Source organism: Haemorhous mexicanus, chromosome 13 (assembly GCF_027477595.1).
Source record: "Haemorhous mexicanus isolate bHaeMex1 chromosome 13, bHaeMex1.pri, whole genome shotgun sequence".
NCBI classification, from domain to species: domain Eukaryota; kingdom Metazoa; phylum Chordata; class Aves; order Passeriformes; family Fringillidae; genus Haemorhous; species Haemorhous mexicanus.
In genome coordinates, this window is record NC_082353.1 from 10,954,785 (window position 1) to 10,979,693 (window position 24,909).

General features: G+C 38.1%; 1 protein-coding gene across 4 annotated transcripts in view; it reads right to left on the bottom strand.

The window, feature by feature from the left end:
- Nucleotides 1-549: 549 nt before the first annotated feature.
- Nucleotides 550-24,909, bottom strand: part of DMXL2 (Dmx like 2) — a 47,686-nt gene continuing 23,326 nt past the window's right edge. The window contains exons 18-44 of one of the 4 annotated variants that reach the window (XM_059858355.1): nt 22,843-24,522; nt 22,433-22,543; nt 21,524-21,693; nt 20,872-20,969; nt 20,545-20,710; nt 19,336-19,600; nt 17,663-18,750; nt 16,742-16,933; nt 15,946-16,022; nt 15,536-15,663; nt 14,639-14,887; nt 12,893-13,074; nt 12,450-12,580; nt 11,892-11,977; nt 11,458-11,659; nt 10,392-10,509; nt 9,544-9,606; nt 9,062-9,148; nt 8,861-8,982; nt 8,068-8,206; nt 7,128-7,188; nt 6,920-7,047; nt 5,257-5,334; nt 4,571-4,662; nt 3,958-4,010; nt 3,127-3,344; nt 550-2,015 (exon numbers count right to left, since the gene is read on the bottom strand). In XM_059858355.1, coding sequence (XP_059714338.1) covers nt 1,806-2,015; nt 3,127-3,344; nt 3,958-4,010; nt 4,571-4,662; nt 5,257-5,334; nt 6,920-7,047; nt 7,128-7,188; nt 8,068-8,206; nt 8,861-8,982; nt 9,062-9,148; nt 9,544-9,606; nt 10,392-10,509; nt 11,458-11,659; nt 11,892-11,977; nt 12,450-12,580; nt 12,893-13,074; nt 14,639-14,887; nt 15,536-15,663; nt 15,946-16,022; nt 16,742-16,933; nt 17,663-18,750; nt 19,336-19,600; nt 20,545-20,710; nt 20,872-20,969; nt 21,524-21,693; nt 22,433-22,543; nt 22,843-24,522 — 6,194 coding nt within the window. In that variant the 3' untranslated portion in view covers nt 550-1,805. Of the gene's footprint in view, nt 2,016-3,126; nt 3,345-3,957; nt 4,011-4,570; nt 4,663-5,256; nt 5,335-6,919; nt 7,048-7,127; nt 7,189-8,067; nt 8,207-8,860; nt 8,983-9,061; nt 9,149-9,543; nt 9,607-10,391; nt 10,510-11,457; nt 11,660-11,891; nt 11,978-12,449; nt 12,581-12,892; nt 13,075-14,638; nt 14,888-15,535; nt 15,667-15,945; nt 16,023-16,741; nt 16,934-17,662; nt 18,751-19,335; nt 19,601-20,544; nt 20,711-20,871; nt 20,970-21,523; nt 21,694-22,432; nt 22,544-22,842; nt 24,523-24,909 lie in introns of all 4 variants that reach the window. The other 3 variants (XM_059858354.1, XM_059858358.1, XM_059858356.1) reach the window with 3 other exon arrangements.

A 24,909-nucleotide genomic window follows, 5' to 3' on the forward strand; every position in this document is an offset into this window, starting at 1 on the left:
GTCTATACCTGTGTGACACTTCACACTCCAGAGCTACAGTTCTGCGTGCTGCTTGCAACTTATGGGGGGTGTGAAGGTTTTGGTTGTTAATGTTTTTCATGTTTGTTTGATTGTGGTGTTTTTTCAAAAATTGAATTGTGGTACTAAGACCACAACACAGCTAAAATACCCCTAAAGTCAGCAATATACTTGGGCAAATACAGTTCAAGTCAGATGTGATATTTTCTAGATAATGTAATGATATTTTCTAGATAATGATAAAGCTTGGTAAACTTCTGCATAATGTTGCTGAAACACTTGGATCAATCTCTTGGAGAAGGAATATCAAGGAAATTCTACCCCTTTTCTCTTCTTCTTGCAGCTGTGGGACTTAATTCTATTAACCTTGCACTTGTCAAGAACAGCTGAAAATAAAATGTAAACAGCTAATCTTTTTTATTTCAGTACAGTCTGAGGTCAAGTTAAAGCTAACTCAGGAAGTATCCAGTCAATGTACCAGAGATTTAGATAAATCTGTTTAAATACAAGGAAGAGTTCTAGAATGGGCTGTTTCATGAAATAAAAGTAATTTATTTAACTTACAAAGGGAAAACTAAACAGTGACATTTACCCTTCCTTCTTTTCATACTTCTCCTACTTCACAAGCTGCAATTTAAAATCACCTTTGGAGAAAGGTGCTTTTTATTCTAGAATATCTTACAATACAGCACAGACATCAAAATTTCATTGGAGGAATAAGACAGTTTGTTAACATTTAAATACACAGACATCCATTCCAGTCTTTGAAGAACATGTTTTTTGTTTACAACAGAAAAATACATCTGACAACAGTAGCTAGTTATATTACAAGCAAACAATATTGAACTCTGCATAGTTTATACAATATACTCTGGTAATAATTTAATTACCAGTTTTATCCACTATTTACTAGCTGGCCACATAAAGCCTGACATTCATCTGAAATGTGGCATTATATGTTCCATTGGTATTCTCTTAACAGCTTCATTTAATGAAGTATTTTCTGGACAAATGATTTTCAAAACTCAAAGCTGACTAGAATGCTGGATGTCTTCACTACAAACATTTAGTGCTTACAATACATTCCTAAAGTAAAGGCAGGTGTCCAATAGAAAACATAGCTCAGAAAGAAAGGAAAATACTGTGCAAATTAAACCCCATCGCATTTAAAAATATATTGATGTGCAAGTTACAGTATCAACTGTGCAATAATACTAACTGGGAAAAGAATCTCAGCATAAAATGATACATCTTTCACAGTACATCCTTGATTGCACATGTTCCACGGCGTTTGCATCCATTACACTTCCTGCAGAAATCAAATACACTGAGTACCCTTAATTAAAACTAAACTATTTTACAATGAGAAGTTGTACACATGCTTCATTTAGCGGGAAAAACTGGAATAAAAGTAATCAGAATCACGTCAGAAATGCTTACTGACTTGTAGAGCCACAGTGCTTGTGAAGTGACTGACAACTGTCAGGATCTTTACAACACTCACAAAATGCAGCTTGTGGGGCACTGAGGAATAACCCCCCATGACCAACAGTACTGGGTTGAATTCCTTGCTTTTACAATCCAGTACATGCATTTCCTCCCCAGTGATCCTTATGGGCATATTCAAAATATACCTGTTGTGAAAGTGTTGGTTTTCTCCCCATAATACTTAATGCTGCAGTAACTGATTTGAAAGGAAACACAATGTTTTCTTTCCACAGTGCACATCACTGTGTTTTTAGCTACTTATAGGGACATTATAGAAACCAGGATTAGCACACAGAACGCTACAGAATGTCAAAAATGCCTGAAGGTACATTGAAAGCATTGGGAAGAACCCTCATTTTCAGTGTGCCATCTGCTCCACAGGAGAAGATACGATTGCCTTGCACAGTCTCAATCTGGGTGACACCAGCACCAATATTTCTGAAAAGGGATTGCTTAGCATGTTCATTTTTAAATGAGTGAATTAAATTGTAGCCGGTCAGTCTCCACACCTGTATCGAAAGAATGACAAAAGGAAATTAATATTCAAGGGTTTGTATTTCCCCCCCTAATGCTTCAGATTCCTGGCTGCTCTAAACTGTATTGAGAAAGATAAAGGATATTTTTTTGTTGCCTCCTTGCAACAATTAATACAAGTCCAAGAGTCTTGAGAGGCTGCTGATGCAGTGTAAGGCTGCCTTACTGTGGACCAGCTGGGTATTGGGCAGGGTGAAGCTTCCCTATGGTACCTGATCAGAGTCCTTCTCCCAGCTGTCCACAGGAAAGCTGCAGAAATGGAATGGTTGCATTTTCATTCAAGATGACTACTGACAGCTTTTCAGCAGCTGGAAATGCTTTCCTGCTAAGGAATGCTGCAGAGAGTAAGCTGCACAATTAGTAAGTGTGCAGAGTGGTAGGAAGCACAGCTGCCTGTTGTGTCCTAAGCAGCAGGAGCTTCAGCAAGGCCAGGCCATGAAAGCCCCTGTAAAGCAGTCATCCAGAAAAGGAAAGAAATTGCATTAACCTTCTCTTTACCATGTTGTATTTTCTTCCCTTAGTATTCAGGCAAAATGGCCCTTAAAACAATGACTGTATTCCTGTGGTGGCTTTTTTTTTTTTTTGTGTTTGTTTGTTTTGTTCACTTGTTTTCATGTTGGTGTTTGTTTCTTGCTACTCTGGCCTCTCAGTAGCTGTCTGGGGCTACAGCATCAGGAGAAAAAATAGAACTTGGTGATAAAGAAACTTTACACCATGTTGAAGTTGCTGAGCGCCCCCTGTGTTACAAAGAAACGTCCAACAGCAAAGCCAGAATATTTTTAAGTGAGTGAAAAACAAAGGTAAGATTTCAGAACCGTGCACTTTGCTTTATCCACTTAAAATTAGTCTCACACTAACCTTAAGACTATTTTTTAGAGAAGGAAAAAACTTACTTGCTTTAGAAGCCTACCAGTACATTTCAATTCACAGCATAATGTAAAGCAAGCAGGCTATACATCAAGTGTAGGTTTGGGGTTTTGAGGATTGTTTTGGTTTTGTTACTGCATTTATCTGGCTATTTCCATAAGACAATACACTACTTCAGGCAAACACTCTCCTCCAGAAGCCAGCTCCTCCATGCCTTACCTTCATGTTGCCTTCGGCCGAGCCCGTAACAAAATAGTCCTCGGAAGGATCCAGGGCAAGGGCCTTAACAGCTGACTCGTGTGCTTGGAAGGTGAAAAGGATTTGCCTCTGTCTGATGTCAAAGATGCAGATATATCCCTTCCTACCTCCAGAAATCAGCAGTTGATGCTTGGGTGCATACTGAAGTACTGTGGCACCGTGGTCATGACAAGTGAAGGCTGAAGAAGAAGGATGTCAGAATTTAATAGATTTGAAACTGTAAGTAGCTCTCAGTCTTAAAAGCCTTTCTTCTATAAATTGCTACCTGAATATTTTCTAACTTTGCAGACACATTCTTTCACATGGGTAATGTCTTATCAGCTAACAGCTTAGTGCTCTCATAAGAAATACCTAGATCTAACACACAAGAAAGCAAGATATGCAGTCTAAATTACTTTAGCATACAGGGTCATACCTGAATTTAAAATTTGAGAAAATATAAAATTTACTATATGAAGTTCAGATAAATTCCTGATTTAGAAAAAAGTACAGCTGATCCTTGAGCAACCTGGTCTAGTGAAAGGTGTCCCATGGCACCAGGAGTGGAAAGATGATTTTTAAGGTCCCTTCCAACCCAAACCATTCTATGATGTTCTTTCTTCATACTTTTCCATATAGAGCAGATTAACATCATGGTAGAGAACATGCAGAACCTGGTGCATGTATTAGCGTGCAACACAAACTTAGATCTGTTCCCCAGTATAAGGTTTTCCCCTTGCCCCAAAGGCACACACAAGCTGTATTTCCTTAGTCAGTAAGAAGCAGAGGTTTAATTTTCACCACAGTACTTACCATGTATAAGACTGTTACTAGATGAAACCAAGGTGTCCCAGAGGCACACATTTCTGAGGGAGAAAAAACAGAAATCATTATGGCCTATTGCTAAGTGACATGACTTCAAAAGTGCTCACATTTTATGGCAGTCTAGAAGGCAGAATTGAACTCTGCAGTCATTGGAGAGCATTTGCAAAGAACTAAGAGTTTTAATTATTTTCTTTGCTCTTTTATGCCTCTTAGTGGAACTATGCCTTTTACCCTTAAAATGTGCACTGATCAAAGGTTGTGTTGAATAATTATAGAAGTTATTCTTTTCAGAGAAAAAGAATTATCTTGCTTTGCTGAACAGACTTCTACCTCCAGCAACAGCATCGTGTCAAAGTAGTTGCATTGGGAATACAACCTGAAAAAGCTGGTTAATTATTGACCACTCCTCACACAAACAGAACTTGGAAACAAGCAATTGAAGAAATGATATTCAAAGAAATTATCCAGCAAGTTCAAGCTGTAACAAAACTTAGAACAATGAGCCTTAAAATGTCAGCCACACATTAATGCCCAAGAGCTTAGCAAGTTAAGGGAGATGAAAAAGTAGTTTTGACATTCTTCATTGTTTCTTTAAACACACCTGTTATCATTGGATTGTCCCGATGTAGCAACTAGACTTGAGGAGGTTATGAATGCAAAGTCACTTGTGGTTTTACTGTGGCACTGCCAACTCTATTAAAAACAGAACAAACAGAAAAGTGCAATCTTACCAGTTGTTATTTGCATCAAAAGTAACTACTGTCAGTCTGATGTCAGTGATAGCAAAACACAAAGAGTCTTTGAAACAAAGCTTAAAAACTGACAGATTGAAACTGAGAATGGATCAATGGATTAAAATCCAGTATAAAATGATATTACAAGAAGTGACAAAGAACAAATCGGCAGTATAGTGTATGACAACAGCCTGAGTTTTAAATTAAGCATGGTCTTCATGTTAAGAAGCAGTAAAATGTATTGAAGAGTGTATTTTTACTAAGTTTTGGGGTTATAAAGTTGTTAGTTGTGGTGCTGATTATTAATTTAAACACGGGCAATGTTGAAGGAGTATTTGTAATTACACATTTGTAGCTTATAATCATGGTGCAATTGGTTTTGCAAAGATGTATCATTGAAACACTGCAGTTGTTTTGATGAAGTGTGCCAATTAAAAAGCAGCAAAATCAAATATGTCTTATTTAAGTCCTATGTTCTGGGTCTGTCTCAAGTTTCAAAGACTTAGCTTTTCTCTACAATAAAAATAACAATGAAAAAATTCTGTTTACTTACCAGGTAGGGCTTAGGATTTGAGGTGGTTTGGTTTACTTGCCAAATACTTAGAAAACCTTCGCCATCAGCAACACCACACTGCAAGGAATAAACTGCATTCATTAGCATGACATGGTGGTTACTGGATGCTTCAAGATAGCAAACTGCTGACTTCAGGGAAAAACCCCCCTGAACCACCAAACCTTCACCTGCAAACTGAATATCAATAACAATGATCATGAAGATAAAAAATAAAAACTAGTTTAGAAGCCAAGTGAGTTCAGTGCTGATTGTTAAATGATTATTTAATGATTGATGCTCTCCTGCATACCCAATTCTTTTCTGGAAATGGGGAAAGAATGGAAGCTTATCTTTCAAAGCCTAATGTTATATGCTAAAGCTAACAAAGGCATCATTACTCCATGACTCTACTTGAAAGTACTTTTAAAAGTTGGATGCATGATAGCATGCCATAAAAGCATGATAAGAGCAATTGTGGAAAGATTGTAGCCATGAATGGTAAAATGAGTGAGCTATATTTATTAACCAAAATGAATAACATTTAATATTGTTTACTCTATGCAGCATGTTCTGTAAGAATTTTACAAAATAATTTTAGAAATATTTAGAAATACTTTTTATGTTTTCTCTTTTTAGTTGGGTTTCACAAGTCCTGCCTGAATGACCTTCATGTGAAGTCAGAATCTTCATTTCTGACTTAAGATTGGTTCCTACATAATGGTAAGACTGCAATATCTCAAAGCACAATCAAAACACATTTTTAGAATAAGTTTAAATGACATTCTATGCCACCTGAAAAAAGATATGCTGTGAGATACTTTATATTTCCAGCTATTTCACCTTTGATGTTTTATAGCTATGTGCAGTCATGCCCAAACACCTTTAATTCACTTTTTATAGTTTTTAACTACAATGAAGTGAAATATTTTGTCAGTAAAAATGCAGACAAGACCCGTTAAAATAATAGAATGGTCAACATGAAAAACTGAAGAAGTGGGTACTCCTCCCAATTTCTTTCACTACTCTTCTTTCTGCATTTCATATCCCTCATAGATCACTTCTGGCCAAAGCATGTCTTTTTGTACTCTTTCTGCTCTCCACTCTAGTGGAGTACACTCAGAGCCTTCAACTCATGGCCTGAATTATCCCTGTGTTCCAGGTTCTAGGTATTGCATTCTGTGTAAACTTTATCTTGGCCAGAATGCAAAGTGGGAGGCACTTCTTGAAGACCTATACTGATTGACAGCTGGACTTGACAATCTTCGGGGTCTTTTCCAGCCTTAATAATTCTATTATTGATACAAGTGTGCATCTATAAAATAAGGAACTGCTGTGGTTTTAAAAAAAAAAATTAATTTAAAAAGGTCATGACATGGGAACACAGATTTCTGAAGAGGGAGAACAAATAGTGTGAAAATGAGGCAAATAGGATATGGGATAGCAATGTGGAGCTGAGAGAAGAGAAAGCAGAATAAGGGTCAGGGTATATTACAAAGCTCCCACATGCAGCCAAAATGCACAACATAGTATCATTGTTCTAGGCCATCCTAGAGTTCTGCATGGCAGCAGTAAAACTGCTTTAGAGGCCATAGCACAACCAAATGTTTCTTTATGAATAAAAACTCCAACCTCCCCCCCCCCAAACCCTACATGTTGTACTTACCTTATTTCCCTGGGCATTGAAATACATCCTTGTCACCCTGGCATTCCCAGCCTGCTGGAAGCACACCAGCTGCTGTGGCCTTGTCCACTCAAACATTCGCACACTTCCATCTTGTGCTCCTGTAAGATCTAAGATTAAAAGATGATAATAGTATAATAGTACAGTATTTTGTAGGATATTATAAATTCCATACTAATGATTCACTTACAATACTGATGGACTGGATGTGAAGCCATTCTCTTGACGTTATTCAGATTTCTTTTAATCAGCTTTATATGAAACAAAGAAAAATTAAAATAATTTTGAAAAAGACAAACACACTATTCAATTTTGTTTATACTATTACATGGTGAATGTACCCTAGTTTAAAAAAAAGTCTATTAAGCTAACATTATTTGAATGGTCCTATATCAAAATTTCCATAAGAAAGAAAACTGTTGGTGGTTTCTCATGAAAAGGATGGGACTGCTGGGATATGTTCCTTGAGCTTTATTGCAGCACCAGTCTCATTACATGGCTGAGATAATTGGAAGATGGCAACAGCTCACATCTTGCCAGCAGCAGCCAAAGATTTCTTTGTTACAGAGCATTTTAAAAACTTTCTAGCCACTAAAACATTGCTAAAGCTTACAGACAATTCTTCTAGCCAATTTCTAAAAGCACATGTATGCCTGCTTAACACAATGCTTGCCTGTATGCTTTCTATTAACAACACACAATACTTCATTATTAAGCTTAAAACCTTCTACTATCTTGCTAAGCATATTTTTCTGCAGTCTTAAGGTCTATCTTAGCCAAGCTTAATACTCAAATTATTGTTTCATGTCCTTGTTTGCTGTACTATTATAACTTTTCTGCTTTCAGACTTTGCAGCTGCAGCTAGCTCTAATTTCTCTCTCCTTCGGTTTCTAGTTTCTAAGACCTGTTTTCTCAGCTTTCCCATTATTTTCTGTATCACAATAACTCTGTGCCACAGTATATGAGAAAATGCTTAGTTTGGCCTTCTTTTTGGCCAGGTCTTGGTTGCTGCTAGCCTTTTATGTCAGTACTAGATTGACAGTATGATGACTAATGCACATTAGGTCTCTCTAGTAAATAACAGCTGATAAACACTTGCTCTCCTGAGCTGCACACACAGAAGTACTCACCACACCAGCTCCAGTGCTGGTTTGGCCAGTGCCCAGCCAGGGCATGGATGGAGATGGCTGGATCTGACTCACTCCAAATGATGGTGCACTTGAAGGAGCCAGTGTTGTGGTTGAACCACGGAAGTCAACGTCATCGGAACTGTAAAAGAGCAGTTCTGCTTTAAACAAAAACTTCTTTGCTCCTAATCATCTTTAATTATTTGTCAAGAGCCTAATGGCAGTGGGTAGATGAAGTGACAATAATGAGACTATAAATTGATAATTTCTACACTCATGCAGTACAAATTCTTTCCATGAGCCCCAAATCTATCCCTGTTTAATCTCAAGAGATGATCCCAGTATAAGAATATAAACTTCCCTGACAAGAATATTGTTGGGCTGTCCCTGACCTGTGTGTGCAGTGTGCAGGGAGCTGGTACAGAGGAATGCTCGCTGCAGCTGATGCATTCACAGCTCTCAGCACAGGAATGGAAGGGACAGAAGAGCCAGCATCAGCTACCACAACTGCCCTCCACACTGCACTGATGCAAGGGAACTGCAGAGTGTCCAATGTAGCACTTCCTTCATTATCTTATGCACCACATGGGATTTCACTTCACCGTGCAGTGCACGCATTCCTAAAGACAGTAATTATTCTCTTGCTTTCCCTCACTTGCAAAGCAATCTGAAACCTACTGAAGAAGAGTAATTAACGTTTTTCATATGCTCCCTTTGTGCTTACACAGGTAATATAGACTCAGCCTCACAGAAAATCAATACTCTTATTAATATAACCACAAAGAAACAATCCTACCTTTTAGACTCTCTGTCATATTCTTCCCCAATCCATATAAATGACTGAGCAGCCAGTAGAGCTGAAATATCAAGTTCTTGAACATCATGTGTAGATGCCAAAACAATTTCATTGCTGTTTGCCTATGCAGCACAAATACAAAATTTATACTAACTATAGTTAAGATCTTTTATTACATTTCTTGTAGTATTTGAGGCTTACCTTGTTAACTGCAAATGCCATTATCATATCTGATTCTTTGTGAATGATTTTTGCTTTTCCTCCAGGGTATCCAAGATCTGCTTCAACCTGCAAAACATTCATAAAAAACTTCAATTAGTGTGAAAATCCATTTTGTAGTTATACATTCAGAGTGCAAAAAATCTATACAAAATTCATGCAAGAAAAGTTCAGTGGCCTTAGCATTGTCTCAGTAGCTCAACTTTAGACTTCTCATACTCTTTGGTGTTGTAGTAGCCAAAAGTGATATTTGAGTGTAAGAAACACAAAGTTGTGTGTGCGACACTATTTACAAGGTGTTCACTCATCCCAATTATCAGGACATCCGAAGTTAGTTCATGGATTAAAAGCCTGTCACACAGACTACACAGAACACACAGCTTCTGTTAGTCACATTAGAAAAGAAAAGCCAGTTCCACAGAACTTTTAAGAATGTGCTAGAGGTTTGGGAGAAGGGATACTACCTTGTTTTTGTGATCTTCTGCTACGCAGTTTTGTTTGACCTGCTCCACACGATCTTCTACAGACTACATAACATCACACAGTCACAAACACAAAACACATGCACAAACAAATATAAAAAAAGAATGAAACATTCCAAACTAGATTTTAAAGGCCACTCTGTCAGTAAATGATGACAAATGTATTTTTAACTTTTTATAAAAGGCACAGAAACTAAGACAGGAATCTAAACAAACTCACTTAAAATGTAATGCCTCCTAAATGAACACAAAATATATGATATAGTAAATAAATGGAGGAGTAGTACACACACAAACTCCATACTTACAGGAATTCTAAAAGATATTAAATCATCGACTTATTTCCCATGATATTTATGTGTTGCCTTACATTTTCAGTTAGAACATAGCAGTTGTAACTGGTACAATTTGTGAAGCCCCATATTATATATTACTATATAATATTACCTTTATATGTATATATTACCCATGCATATATACATATACACAAATGAAAAGCACATTTAAATTTCTTTTTCAGTATGACACACCAAAAAAAGAAAGAATTTTCAAATTTCTTTGCTTATTACGGTTATTGCAAATGTTCTGTTTATTAGGATAGTATTCAAATACATAAAGGTGAGATATGTTTTGTTTAAAAATATTTGGTTCAGTTGATATCCCAATCAACAACATGGCAGTCAGTTGATTTTGAAAAGAATCCAAACATTGTTAAATGAGAGAAACTGAAATATCAATGAAAAATGGAAACAAAAATTAAATAATGAGGAGACTGAGGAACCGTTATAATTGAGCTTTGTCTTTAAAAAAAAGTTACATCCTTTGTTTACCTCACTCTGCTTTCTTTTCTTTGTGAATATATATCTTATGAAAGTCTCCTGAAGAAGTTCTTGCTTCACAAGAAAATGCCAGAGCCTTTTTGCTGGAAGAGCCGAGTAATCCTTTGACCTGGATAAAACAGAAGAAATAAAGAAACACGGAGTATCCTGAGTTGGAGGGAGGGAGCCCGTTCCTGTGCCCAACCATCTCCTGGGTGAAGAAGCTTTTTCTGATTACACACCTAAGCCTCCACTGACACAGCTTCAGGCCATTCATTCCCTCATGTCCTGTCACTGTCACCAGGGATCAGAGATCAGTGCCTGCCCCTCCTCTTCTCCTCACAAGGAAGCTGTACCTGTAGTGAGGTCTGCCCTCAGTCTCCTCCAGGCTGAAGAGACCCAGTGCCCTCAGCTGCTCCTCACAGGGCTTCACCTCCAGACCCCTCACCACCTTCACTGCCCGCCTTTGGATGCTCTCTAATAGTTTTACATCCTTATTGTATTGTGGCACCCAAAACTGCCCCCAGCACTGTTTTGACTCAGTTGTAGTTTAATATATTGAGAAAAGCAAGCTATTTTTGAGTTGAAAACACAGTTCATTATCTGCATTTCCAGACACCTCCAGGCATGACACTGTCTAAACACAAGAGGATTAGCCTTAAAAGGACCTTAGTACAACTGTCTTTCTCCTCCCCCAGACATCTGCATATATTATATAACTCTTCTGTTGCTGGGATAGAGTGAGAGACAACTGCTACTGAAGGAATAGTAAAACAGGTGGAATGGGATGTTCCCAGCAGCAGCCACTGCCCTTGATTCCTACAACCTCTGCTCTTTCCTCATTTTCCTTTCTTGCTGCAGCTGTGAGAGGTGCAGCAGAGGAAGTAAAGGCTGCTGCAGGAGACAGGCAACTGCATAAGAATGAACAAAGGGATGTGGGTAAATGGTTTCTGTAAAAACATTGGCTACTAGACCTAAGAGCTAGACAATCTTTGTCTGGCTGTTTAACATGAGGAGGAAATGCTCTTTTGAATTTCTGTGATCGAAGAATGTGTTTTCCTAGGCAAGAAGCACTTACTTGAATGGTGTGTTCTCAGGTTCAATCATTGCTTTATTGCGGAGAATAGCTGGTCCTGCCCCTACACCCAGGTCACTGGGGTAAGTATTGATGTAGTTTGGAGGTGGGCCTTCAAACTGGTCCATTCTGTCTTGAAGAATCTGTTCCCAGTGTTCTAAATTTTTTATTACAGCAATGCCCAATGGAGATGTTACAGGCAGATCTAAACAGAAATATTAATGAAGTAAGGCTCAGAGAAAAAAAATTAAGCTACAGTGAGTAGAAAACCCCCATAACAACATAAGCATCCAAAAATAAAAAATTGGATGGAAATGTACATGTTGGCAATTGTAATATTTAATGTATTTAATTATTTAAAGTTAGAATTAAAACATGAAGTCTGACAGAAAGCTATATACACAGAAAAATAAAATTAAAAGCAAGATTTAGCATACCGGTGAATTCCAGACCAGCAATGGGAAAGAAGTTCTTAATGTTGTGCAGAACTAATTTTACCATTGTCAGATGTAGAAGAGCCCAGCTGTATAAAAAGAATAGATTTAGTCATGTTAAAAAAGCATTAAGAGTTATCTATAGAGTATTTTTCTTCTTCAAGCAAATACACAGATTAGAAAAACACTGTAGAAAGGTTGTATTTAACCTGCACCTCATTGAAAAGCTACATGCTCGAATCAGAGCTGGCATTGTGTTACATTCTATTGAGTCTTAAAAATGAAAAAGAGTGTTTCTCAGTTGTTTTTTCCTCCTCAAAAGAACTGCAAACTACACAACTTTCTAATCCCCTTTTTCTGGCAAGTAAATGGGGAACTGCTATTGTTGATGAGAAGTTGTAATTTCTGTAATCCCATTGCCATAGACAAGTCTGCCCACAGTACTAAAATTGCTTCAATTACGTTGGATGGTGCAGAAGATTCGTATTTTTTTTTTTAAACTTGGAAGCAAAGGTAAGCACATGACATAATTATTCTAAAATAGTGACAATTTCTGCTGACCTGTAAGAATTGGCATCTGTGTGTTCCTGGATCTGCACGTCAGAGAGGAAAGCATCGTCCTCTTCCTCATCACTGTGAATGCTTTCATCAGAATCATATATAACACCACTGTCTGACAAAGGGAGAAAGGGCTGCAATGCAAAGCAAAAGTCTGTATAAAAACAATATTCTCACCTCTTCTCTGACTTCACTTATGACTCCCATTGAGTTTAAATGACAGCAATTTAACCTATAAGTCAATGTCCCTAGAAATACAAGTAATTAGTAAGGGGGGAAGGTGTTGATCACTATTACTGACAAGGGGCATGTTTTGAAAGTGAAGTAATAGACTTGCAGGCTCTTTATCCTTTATTATCAGGATAATATTCTGCATCTTATACTAAGAGTGCTCAAAATTTTCACTTTATTTTTGTCCTTTAAAACTCAATAGAATTTTCAATTACCTTTGCCATAAAATAGTCCCACATGCTGAGTTCTGGAGGAATAAACTTTTCTTTGTAAGAGGGTCTTTCTGCAGGTACAGGTGGTGGTACATTGCTGTCTTTCACTGGTCTGCCTGGCACCAGCATTCTCATGTTGAACCGACGGCGGTGTTTATCCATTTCTTCTGATGGAAGAGGAGGTGCTAAATTCAGGTAATTAAAAAAGCTGATATTAGTATTGCATCTTTAAAATGTCTGTATTTTATAACTGAAGCAATAACACCACTGTAATTGGTACTAATATCTACTGATTTAGAATCAAAGCCAGCCTAAATAAAGTAAGTGCAATCATAAAAAAGGTTTCATTACAATAAATAACTGTGACATTTAGACTTTGGATATATTTTGAAAAATACATTATACATTTATGTACTGGATTAAGGTCTTAGGAGATGTAGCTTTTAATAAGTCTTTTAGCTGAAAAATTTCTCAAGAAACAAACAAAGAAACTCAGAAACTTTGTTGAGAAATAAAGTAATATGTAAAATATCACTAAACATACTGCTGCACAATTAGCAGTTACTCAAATATAAACCAAAGAATTCTTAGGGTAGCGAAAAAATTATTTGAATAGAAAGACAAGCTTTTTGACAATTGAAGTCTACTTACAAGGGTTATGATTTAAAATACCTTAATAGTAACCAAAATATTAATGTGGAATTTGTTTTTCAAAGTGTTATTGGCCTGGCAGCATTACACTTACTTTATTACAAGGGAGCTAGGTATTGAAAAACTATTCTGTTTGTCCAAAAAAGCCACAACTAACACTCATCTACACTGCAAGTCTTTACAAACCTTCGTTACCATCCTCTGAAACATCAGAAGCTGTAGCAGCTTGAAGGTTAAAGGAAAACAGAACACATCTCAAATGAACACAACTTACAGAAGTTATTAATGCTATTACCTTCTGAAAATAATTGCCCTAAATGACTTGAACTTACTCCATGAATGACAAATACCTGTCGTGCATACTTGTAATGGTGCAATGCCTTATTACTGTTTGATTTTATATTCTGGAGAGAGAATGTTTAATTTTTGCATAAATTTCAAGCCTATTGGTGATTTAAAAATCTGTGTGATGTGATTTTCAGTATTGCTGAAGTTAATCACAAATGATTGTATCTGTTTTTGTCTTCAGAGTCTGAATTCAATCTCCACTTTTGCTTTTCCTCATGCAGCATATTAACACTTGCTCATCTTTGAAAAATCCTAGGTTTAGTTGGAGCTTACATATGCATGAGCTGTTTTTCTGCCAGATGAAGTTGGTGTTTCTTCTCTGTGGTCTTGTGCTAGGTGAAATCCTACCTTGCAACTGAAACTGATTTCAGAAATATTGTTTCCTACTTACAGCAGTCATTAAACAACAAAACTCATCTCCCATAAAAAACTCAGGTATTAACATTGATTTATATCACCCGGGTTTTTTCCCCTAAAAATAATGGCTGAAATTACTGAAAAATGTTTTAAATAAGCACCTAATATTACTATTATTACTATAATAACTACACAGTTTTAATGCAAATTGAAAATGTGCTGTATACCATTACAAAGGACAACTGTGAAGCTATGATTTGTTTCAGCTTTTTAGTTAATGCGTTTCCTTGCCAGCAGTTTTTTAAATTCTGTTCTTTAAAAGGAAGGAAGGTTCTTCTACCAGAAGAGGCATAAAATGCACACCCTTAGTGTGACCCTTGGGGAGCAGTGTACCTGGGATGTTTTCAGACTGCCTGCGGGGTTTCACGAGCAGCTTCACGCCCCCCCCAAAGACAGCGGCCCACATGCGGCTGTTGAGGGGGTGCGCTGCCAGCCGGAACAGCTCGTTGCACGAGTTGGTGGCCAGGGCGTGGATCAGCAGGCTCAGGTACACAGCTACAACAGCTTCACACAGCAGGATGTTCAGCTTTGGCTGGTCTTCATCCTGAGCTGAACTTAAGAGGTTGATCAGTGAACTCACACCTGCAAAGAGGAAAAATTCTGGGGTTAAATGAGTAGGAGGACAAATGGACAAAATAAAATGTTTTACTTCTTCACTTTATGGTAAACACTAGTAGCCACACGATGCTTTTATTCAGATGAAACATACTATTAACAGTTTTCTTAAAATCAGTAAGATCCAAATTATAAAAAGCCTTCTTGGGTCTGGGACTTTTGCATGGCACTTCTCTGAAAATACTCTGGGCAGTTCAGTGTGCCTATGAAATTCCAGCCCCATTTTCACAGTTTACGCTTGTACATCAGAATTAGCTGCTTTGACAGCTATACCAAGTACAGCATACATGTAGGACAGTACTGTGGAGACAACAGAGGTAGCATTGCTAAGGAGTTAGGCAGACTGGAGGAAAACATTTTGATGTGACAAATTTTCATTAAGTTTGTCCTAAAGATCATCATCTCTTCTTCAAGCAAGATGTTTGCCACATACAAAATTGATTTTTATTTGTTTTGATACATGAAGAATTGAAAGGCTCTTACTATTTTGAGAATTAAGTTAGAAACATCTGTCATTGATTATCCACTATTTCATCCCTCATACAGAACAGGGAAATAATTCTGGCACACGGAGCTGGCCCAGTGGAGCTAAAAGTAACCTTATCTTAGTCTCACCAGGCCACTGAGCAGGAGATGAGTTTGGAGTTGCGTGCTCTTCGATGCTTTCTGTCCTCAGTCTGCGTCGATCACTCAGAAGCAGTCCTTGATAGACCATCCCAGTAAACTGATTTGCTTCTGTTTGACTGCTACACACAAATAAATTTTTTTCTGATGAGAAAGTGAGTATCCCAAGTGAGAGCGACATCATATTTTCTGTTTACTGAAAAACCCTGAATGGTTGGTGTTACTTTATCTGTGTAAAATTGATTGGGCATATCAAAGTTAGCAATGTTTAATGTGTAAAAGTGTCTTTACCCATAAACAAACATTTAATCCCTTTTTAAGTCACATGCAGGAAGAATCTCCATTTAGGATGCATAAAGTATACTGCAAATGTAGGACTGTATGAAAATTTCCCTCTTTACCTGTAGCTGTGGCTGTCACATAGTGCTTGATAAATGGATGCAGAAAGTGAAGCTGCTAAAGAATGAAGTGTGTACACCTAAAATAAAGAGAACCAATGAGCTGTATGTTTTATATAAAAGGTGAGTAAAATACATTTCTTTCTAAAGGGTATTGGAAATGTGTTCTGCAGGACTAGTTTTAAAGCAAGTGCAAGAAATAGTAACTGAATGTTACTTTAAGTTTACAGTACAGTGCTTAGAAAATCACTATTTGTTCCAGATAATTTGATTGCAGTCAACACCTTCTAATATTATCTCAAGATAATTAACTTGAGTCTAATACAGAACAGCCACAGTAAATGAGCATACTGAAGTAGTGATTAAGCATGTCCTGTTATGACAATGAATTTGATGGAATGGTTCCTGGAAGCTGCACTATACAACACTGCAGTTCAATGTAGTAACAGCTACTCAATATACATAAAATACAAAAAGTTTGTGTAGTCACGATATAATATTTTTGTCTAAAATCTCTTTTCTTACCTCAGTCATGTGCTTATAAATTCCATTAGTCTCCAGGAATAAAAAAATAACTGGTTCTGCCTCACAATGCAATAGAAACAGTCCAGTTCTTAAAAAGAGGAAATGCAAGGATTTCTTGGAAAGTTCAATGAAATCTGCAGTGTGAAGAAAATGGTACTGTCCAACTGTTAAAAAAAGCAAACTTTACTAAACTCACCCTGTGCTCATTCCTGTATTTTCCTGCTATCCTTACATTTCATCAAACATTAGGCCTTAGAGTAAAGCCATGAATTACCTTGACATCTTCAATATTAGGATGTGGTGGTGATTTCATCTGCACAATAGTGTAAAGTATATCATGGATGTGGTTGTTTAGGTACAGCACAGGATTAGCTATCACAGTTTTTGTGGATGCTATGCTTGCAGAAAGCAGTGGTAGTGTTGTGGGTAGTGGAAGCGGAGACTGAAGTTGCTTTACAGTAGTTTCCTGTTTTAAAAGAAAAGAATGTGGGAAACAAAGAGAACTTTAAAACTTCTTTAATGTTCATTCTAAGCCAAGTGCCACCAAAAGAGCTGTCTGTTGCCCCTACTTGAAAGAGGAGAAATCTAGGACTCTAGAGCATGTGAAAAGACTTGCCCACTTTCAGATTATTTGCTGTAGCTCAGTGCAGTAGTTAACATTTGCTGTAAAATATCTCTTTTTGTATGAAATTTAGAAAATGCCATAACAGAGTAAAGAGAGTAGTAGCCTGTCTGACTTTATATTATTTGTTGAGCCCTGAAGCTAACACACCATTCCTTATAGCTACTTTGCATGATCTGCAGAGATCTAGGAATGAGATTTTTGTTTTATTTCAGTGACTCTGAATTTAATTTATTATATAGGTACCTAGAAATTGTGACCAAAATTATGTCATAGTAACACATACATTGCTGCAGCTACAATATAAACCAGCAACATTTATATTCCATAATCATAAGTAGCCTGATCCTCAGAGTCACCTAGCAGATTCTTCAAAACCAAATAATCCATACTGGGAAAAGCAGCACACTTAAAAAGCAAATTCTTTCTTCAGGAACATTAAAATTATAATGAACATTAGACTTACAGAACATTAGCAGCATCTATCTAGGCACAAACTCATGCATTTGACATAACTGACAGTCTAGGACTATTCACATTCATCAGCAGAAATGAATTTTGAATTTGCTTTACCTGCTGTGACTCCTGCAGCAAGAACTTCAGCTCCATCCTTACAGATGCTAAACCTCCACCTTGTGCCCCATGAAGACTACAGTAACTGAGGAAAACTCTGAGAAGAGCTTGGTTCTTCTGCAGCCACCACTTCCGTCTCTCAGCGTGTTCTCGCTTGGCCTGTAACCTGCGTCTTTCGATCTGGTGCCGCTCGTACGAGCCAATGTCTGGCTTATCCATAATATCTTCGGGGTCAAGCAGATCCCCATTTACTTTGGTATATGTTTTACAGTAGTCTTTGTCCCCTGTGTCGTGGTTGCATATTTCATGCATAGCAGCAATCTCTTTTTCCAGCCAGTTGTACAGCTGAAATCTGAGCTTTCCTCCATCCACTTCATAACCTGTAGCCAAAGTCCTCAGTTCAGTCATAAGGATTTTCAAACAGGCTCTGAATTTCAGTTGCTCAGCAATAACATCAACCTCAGTGTCTCCAGCCTCAGAAACCTCCCCATGCGGTGTTTGAGCCATGCTGGTGTCTGAGGTCCTCTCATCTTCACTCTTAGAATCAGACTTTTTCATCATTATCCCAACATCCTTGTCTTCTTCATCTGATTCATTTTTGTCTTCACCCCAATCAAGAGTAAGGGGCTCATCATCAAATTTTACTGCTGGTTGACTCCAGTCAAATTGCGCTGAAGATTCAACAGTGCTGTCCAAAGCAAAGGAAGATGAAATGGGTTTTGACCAGTCTATATCACCACTTCCAGCACCATCCTGTAGGGCTTTGGAATCTGACACATCAGCCTGGATTGAAGGACTAGATGAATCTTTTTCTCCAGCTAGAGGTGACTTTTTTCTTATTTTTGGAATTTTGGAAAGGACTTCAAGGGCTAGTACAGGGCAGCCTACTTTAAAATGAGCATTTGCAGTAGTGAAGAATAATTTTCTTTCTATAAGATTAATTTTATCAACAAAGCTTTTCTCAGTTTTTAGACCTAAGGTTGCGAGGGTTCCTTCTGGTGAGCTGAAGTATCTTCGGATGAGCAAAGGGTGGGTCCGAAGGTAGTTGTAGAAACTGAACACCACAGGATTGCAGGATTTGACAATAACTGAGGAATTAAACAGATATGACATCCATTGAAAATGCCTTTTAGATGGTATTACTCTGTTTTGCAGTTATTTCCTGCACAAGAGATTTATAAAAACACGCAAAAACAATTTTGGGTCTAGTGACTAAAATAAAATTAAATAATTACTTATTCTCCACAAAAAGAATAAAGGTATGAGCTAGATGAGTAGAAAGATACAAATTCTATCATTTGCCTTGCAATTACATTGCACTCAGCTAAGCTATAAGGCAGCTGAGATAATCATCCAGCTGTATTCAAATTCCTGTAGGGAATATGAAACCTATGCGGCCCCCAGTCACTTAACATGAATTTTGAATAGATGGGATAGGAAATCCTGCTACAATACTGCTAATTCCTAATAGTAAGAATAAGAATTTAAGTCCACTGGAAAAAAAGACCAACCAGCATTCTTTCCTAGAAAAGGATTGTATGGAAGTGCCAAAAAAAGACAGTTCTCCTGACCTTAACTGAAAGCAGGAACTAAGTTTGGTGTTAGAGAGTTGAAGACCCTCTCTTCCTTTTCTTAATATGTTTGCCCAATCAGATTAATATTTTTTCCCTTACCTGGGTTTTCATCATCATCTTTGGGTGTTTGTTCCAATAATGTATCCAGTGCTCGTGTATAATCTTTCATTATCCAGTATGCAATGCTTCTCAGAAATGGATCAGAATGCAACTTAGTACAGCTGAATCCAGTTCCATCCTTCTGGCAACCCAAAATCTTTTCATAGAGAATGGAGGTGTATGTGACAGAGGTTTCAAACTCTGATTCATACAAACGAGCAATGACCATGGCCAACTGGATGTCTTCCATTTTCTCAAGGCACACCTATGATAAGCAGTGGGGAAAAGGTTGTTTTATAAGGGGTGTTCTATAAAATAAAGTGAATAGCAATATATGTTTACAGAACAGATTTTTTTTTTCTCCTCTTATCTGTTCTTTGAAGTATAAATTAATCTTCAGGTCAAAAATGTGGTAAATGATAGATATTCAAGCAACATTTTCTTCTGTTCGGAAAGAGGTGTGCTTTTCTCTATTTTAGAGTTTTTAAAATGCATAGCAGTACATAGCATTAAAAAATTAATATGGCAGAAGATAAGGATGTCTATTTTTATTCCATCTAGTAGAATAATTGCATCCTCCAACTTTCATGCTATTATGTCACTGGTAAGCTATTTTTCACACCATCTTGTGTAGAATTACATCTCTGAGGAAAATACATTCTCAAGTGAAGACAAACTGAAAATAAATAGGCAGGTATTCTAAAGGTTCTCTAAATCCCATCCTCTCCTGAGAGATAGTGCTTAGCTTATGATCCTTCTCATAGCTCCCACCTCCCTTGTGGCAAGCAGCATTATAGCTCCACTAAATGGGATCCCAGAACTGCTTCACAAGAGAACTCTTGACTTCTTTTTTTTACCTAATGTTGTACCAAGAGGTCATGCAGAATAGCTCGAGGCTGAACAGAGTGCTACAACTTAACTGTGCAGTTCAAACAAAGTTTTGCCAGAAGGGTCACAGTTCCAAGTACTCCCAAGAGTACTTCCACTGAGGAGTGGTATCTGAAAAATTATTCTGGCCCTCAAATCAGCTTTCCAGTAGTGTGGAGGTAAATGGTATGTCTGCAGGGCAAAAGGGGGTCCTGTGTGGACATACCATCCAATTTCTGCTGCCACAAATTGTGAATTGTCCTTCATCAGAGGACAGCTTGTAAGGATGCAGTAACATAGGTCAAATTAGAAAGTGAAACTTAATTTCTCAAAAGCAGATACCTCTATAGCATCTTTTAGTGAACCTGCTAGCAAGAAAAATGCAGCTGACTGCTCAAAACGTTGTTTTCCCAACAAAGCAAAAGCATTTTTTAAAGCAGCTTTACGCCATCGGTCTTCATTGAAGTTGTGGCTGAAAAAGGCAGTCATCTTTTCATCATGCTGGGACCTGTATAAAGAAATGCAATGTACAGAGCTATTTATTATGTACCTTAGCATACTATCACTTGAACAACATTACTTGAAATAAAACTCTACTCTTGAATGAGTTCTGCTTTGCATTCCTGGTTCAATTAAGATTTAATCAAACTTCAAGTCAGCAGAACTCACCTAAACAGACCCCACACCACTGCCTTTTTCTTCATAGCAAGGTAAAAAAGTGCAGCATCTAAGGCATCATTGTTCCTCTGGAATGAAGCTTTTGCAACCTGTAGTGAACAAAGCCTACTATTATTGACGAAAATATAAAAGCTGCTGTTAGCTAAATAACCCTGTGCTCTTTGTCACAGAGGACAGCAAGGTAGACTGTGTTATCTCTACAAAGCAGCAAAGTAATTTGTGAGACTGTTTTATTCCTATGTAACAGAGCTCTACACTGCAAATGCTTTTAAGAGTCAGAAATACAGCACTTTGGCAGATAGCAACCTCTCTCAAGCACAGAGGGACGTTAGCAATGTGCAAATAAAAATATTTTCTTTAAAATTGTTACAGTAACTCATACTATTAGGTGAAATTCCTCTGGCAATCCATTACTTAAAAATACTTAAGCTAATAACAGTATTTCTTGAATGAATACTGTTTGGGCTTTATATAGGACTCTCGTGTAATTGGATTTGGAGTACTAGATAATTGTTTTACTCCTGGATTCTCTGAATAAACTGTAACATTTAAAAATGTATTTTTACATTAGATGGCTTGGAAATTTAGTATAGTAGGCACACCAAACAGTATGGAGCTACAGTCAGTAACCAGTAAAAAGTACCTTCTCAATGCACCTTCGGAGAGTGTTGATATTCCTGACCCACCAACCAATGCCCATAGCTCTCAGCTCAGACCACTGTGGGTCTCCCTTCTGGATAGCTGGGATCATATTGATCAACTCCTCCTCAGCCTCAGAATGGAAAGCCCATGCAAAATGGCAAGTTGACAGGCCTAAACAATAACATAAACCAATACAATTCAGAAGACTAGGAGCTGCTAATAAGTAAAAGGAATATTTCAGGGATGCAAAGTGGGGCCTCCAACCCAAGAGCTGGGTACATCTGAGAGACACTGATTCCCTCAAACAGAAGTAGAGCTGTTAAAGGAACAGCTGAAGTATCTTTTTGCTTGCTAGGGATGTCCTCTCCTCTGTACTTCTTTCATAATTTTCCAGTACCCCATTCATAACTACACAAGATTTATATGTTGAAGGACCGAAGGAAAAATATTCTGTTATCACAGAAGCAGACCCCTTTTCGGCCAGAAACCTCTCTCTCTGCTCTTTAGGTGGTAACTTCTTTGCTTTTATTGTGAAATAACTTTTGTTATTTCACAACAACATTTACTCTGATTGAGCAAAAAAAAAATCCTGCTGTGATGAAAAAAACAAAATATTCTTTAAGATAAACCCATGCTCAGGTAAGACAATGTCTTAATTCTTCCAGGAGAAACAATGAATTACATATACAATCCGCCTTTTATCTGGTTGGGCAATTTATTCATGCCTCAAACTAGATAGGCCAGAATCTTCTACTCTAGAGCTATACTTCTTTGGCTGTTTACAGCGCATGTAGGGAAGCCTACACCAAGCCTTTGCAAGATAATGGCCTTAATGAAACAGAAAATGAATATGCAGTTAATAGAACTATGACATTATAAATGAAAGGTAAGCAGATGCTGTGAGGGTTACCTTGGTGGAGCAGCTGGACACGGTACAGGGGAGGCAGGGATGTCAGCAGGCAGGTGTGCAGGCGCATGGCCAGCAGGTACCGGAGGCCACATTCATCCAAGGTATCTCTTCCTGTGCCATAGAAAACACACTTTTTAACATGCAGCTGACTGCAGTAGGCATAGAGACAAGTTATCATATCAGTGTGTGAGGAATGTATGCTTCGAAGGCTGCTGAGAGCTTGAACTACAAGTTATTTATTATGTATAAACTACAAGTTCTTACTTACATCTGTTTTTTCCTTCTTGCTGTATCTAACCTGAATAAGTGATGCTAGCTTTCAGCCTTGTTATCCCAAAATACCCAAGGACTAAGCTTACCTTTGCTGAGAAGAATAAGAATGTCAATTCAATAATATGTCAGTTACTAACCTGAGTAATTCTTATCTCTGTTCTCATCTAGTTCAGTGCTCGTTGTGGCCACAGTGTCTGCCAAAGCTACAAGGAACATCTGCTCCAGTCGAGTGAGGCCTGGCAAACTTGAGTGCATCAGGTGGCTTGAGAGGACACTGGCGTGTTCTCGACCAAAGTAAGTTGGCCCATACTGTGACAGATTAATAACTTTGGATTTACTCTCCCTCTTTTCAGGCTCAAAATCTATAAAGTCTTCAGTTGTAACAGCCTGAATCTGGAACAGATCCGAGTACTGATCCTCTGTTTTTCTCTTTGCATGGTCTTCAGAGCCCTGAGGTATTTTAGAAGTTTCTTCGGCAACATAGGTGGCATCCTGATCTGCAGCAAGCAGTGCGTACAGCGGCAGTGGGGGAATTGAGTCTATCTCTGTGTAGTCTCGGGTACCATCTTTCCCAGCAGTGATGGTATCCTTGGCAGTGCTGCCACTCACACTGATGGTGCGAGAAAGATGGCGTTTAGGACCAGTCCCTTCTCCAGCTTCCGTGTCTTTGACTATTGCAACTTCTCCTGCAATGCATTTAACTAAATGTGACAGAATGGCTTTGGCTCGGCGAACTTTACCCAGGTCCATCAGTTCTAACAACTGGGTTGGATGATACTGGGGTAGAGTAGGTGAAAGAACATGAGCAGCTTCAAAGAGGCCCCCATCCTGAATTACAGTTGGAGTGCCAAAAACATCATCCACAATACCTGCCCCATCAATTACACTGGTCTTCTTCACTACTGCGCTTGTTTTGAATGGATCTTGTGTTGTTGAGTCTTCAGAAGGAAAAACGTCACTTTCTCCGTTACCAAACTTGACGGCGTGTTTCCACTGGGCATAAACGTGCATTTCACAGTCCATTCCCACCACCAGTATTCCATCTCTCACCCAGGACAGAGACACGGGCAGGGAAGGAGTGCCATCCACGGATGAAACCAAATCAATGGACCTCAGCAACACCCACTTTGATTTCACACCTTGTTTTATGCTCCCTCCTAGTGGCAGGGTGATGACAGCTACTCCCTCTTTGCTGCTGGTTTGATCTGTTACAATCCCTGAGAGCCTTCCATACATGAAGATGTTGGCACCCACTCCAACTGTCAGTATATGTGAACCATCTTCTTTTGAAACCCAGTCCAAGTGCACCAAATGCTTGATACTGGGCACCAGGTATTTGTCTTTATTCAAAAAAGCATCTGACTTACTGTAAACAAACAAATTACTATCCACGCTGACCCTTGAGTCAAGTACACTTCCAACCTTTACTAAATCATCCAGATGAATTGTCTGTTCCAAAACCCATTCTGATCCTCCAGTAGACTCACATTCAAGTATACAAACATGCATGGAAAATTCTTTGGAAACAAACCCATTATGCTGTATGGGTTGTTTGTACGCTACTGCAAGACGTCCTGTGTAAGAACAGCTAACAGCAACCGGCCTTCCTACTATGCTAACTGTACTGCTGTTGTCCTCCCCCTCATCATTCATTAAAGGCCATTTTCTCCAGTGGTAGGTCTCCTTCTCCTCAGTTCTGCTGTTCAGGTCAGTCTCTACAGTGCATCTCCAGAACCGCACTCTGTTGTCTGAACAGGACGTTACTATCAAATACGGTGCGAGGCAGACAGGGTATATTGATGAGGAGCTCAAGTGACCTGAAGTCAGAACAAACATATTTACTTTTAGTAAAACACAGTAGAATGCCTATATGATTAAGACAGACATAACACTGTCTACCTACTGCTAGAGAACTTTATAGCCTGGTGTTATTTTTTAAATTTGGATTTGGATAAGGGCAAATAATATCAGAGCTGGTAACAGTCTTGCAGCTTAAACATCACCTATTGTCTGTATTTCTGGTCACTATTCAAAGAAGATTAACTGAAACTGAACTAATTCAGAGAAGGGCTTTTAGAATAATGAGAGGAATACAAAGTAAACAGAAGAAGGTGTAAGTGCATCAGGTAAAAAACCCATTATATATCAAACACAGGAATGCTGACAAATGAGCATCTGGGTATAAACTGTTCATTAATAGATTA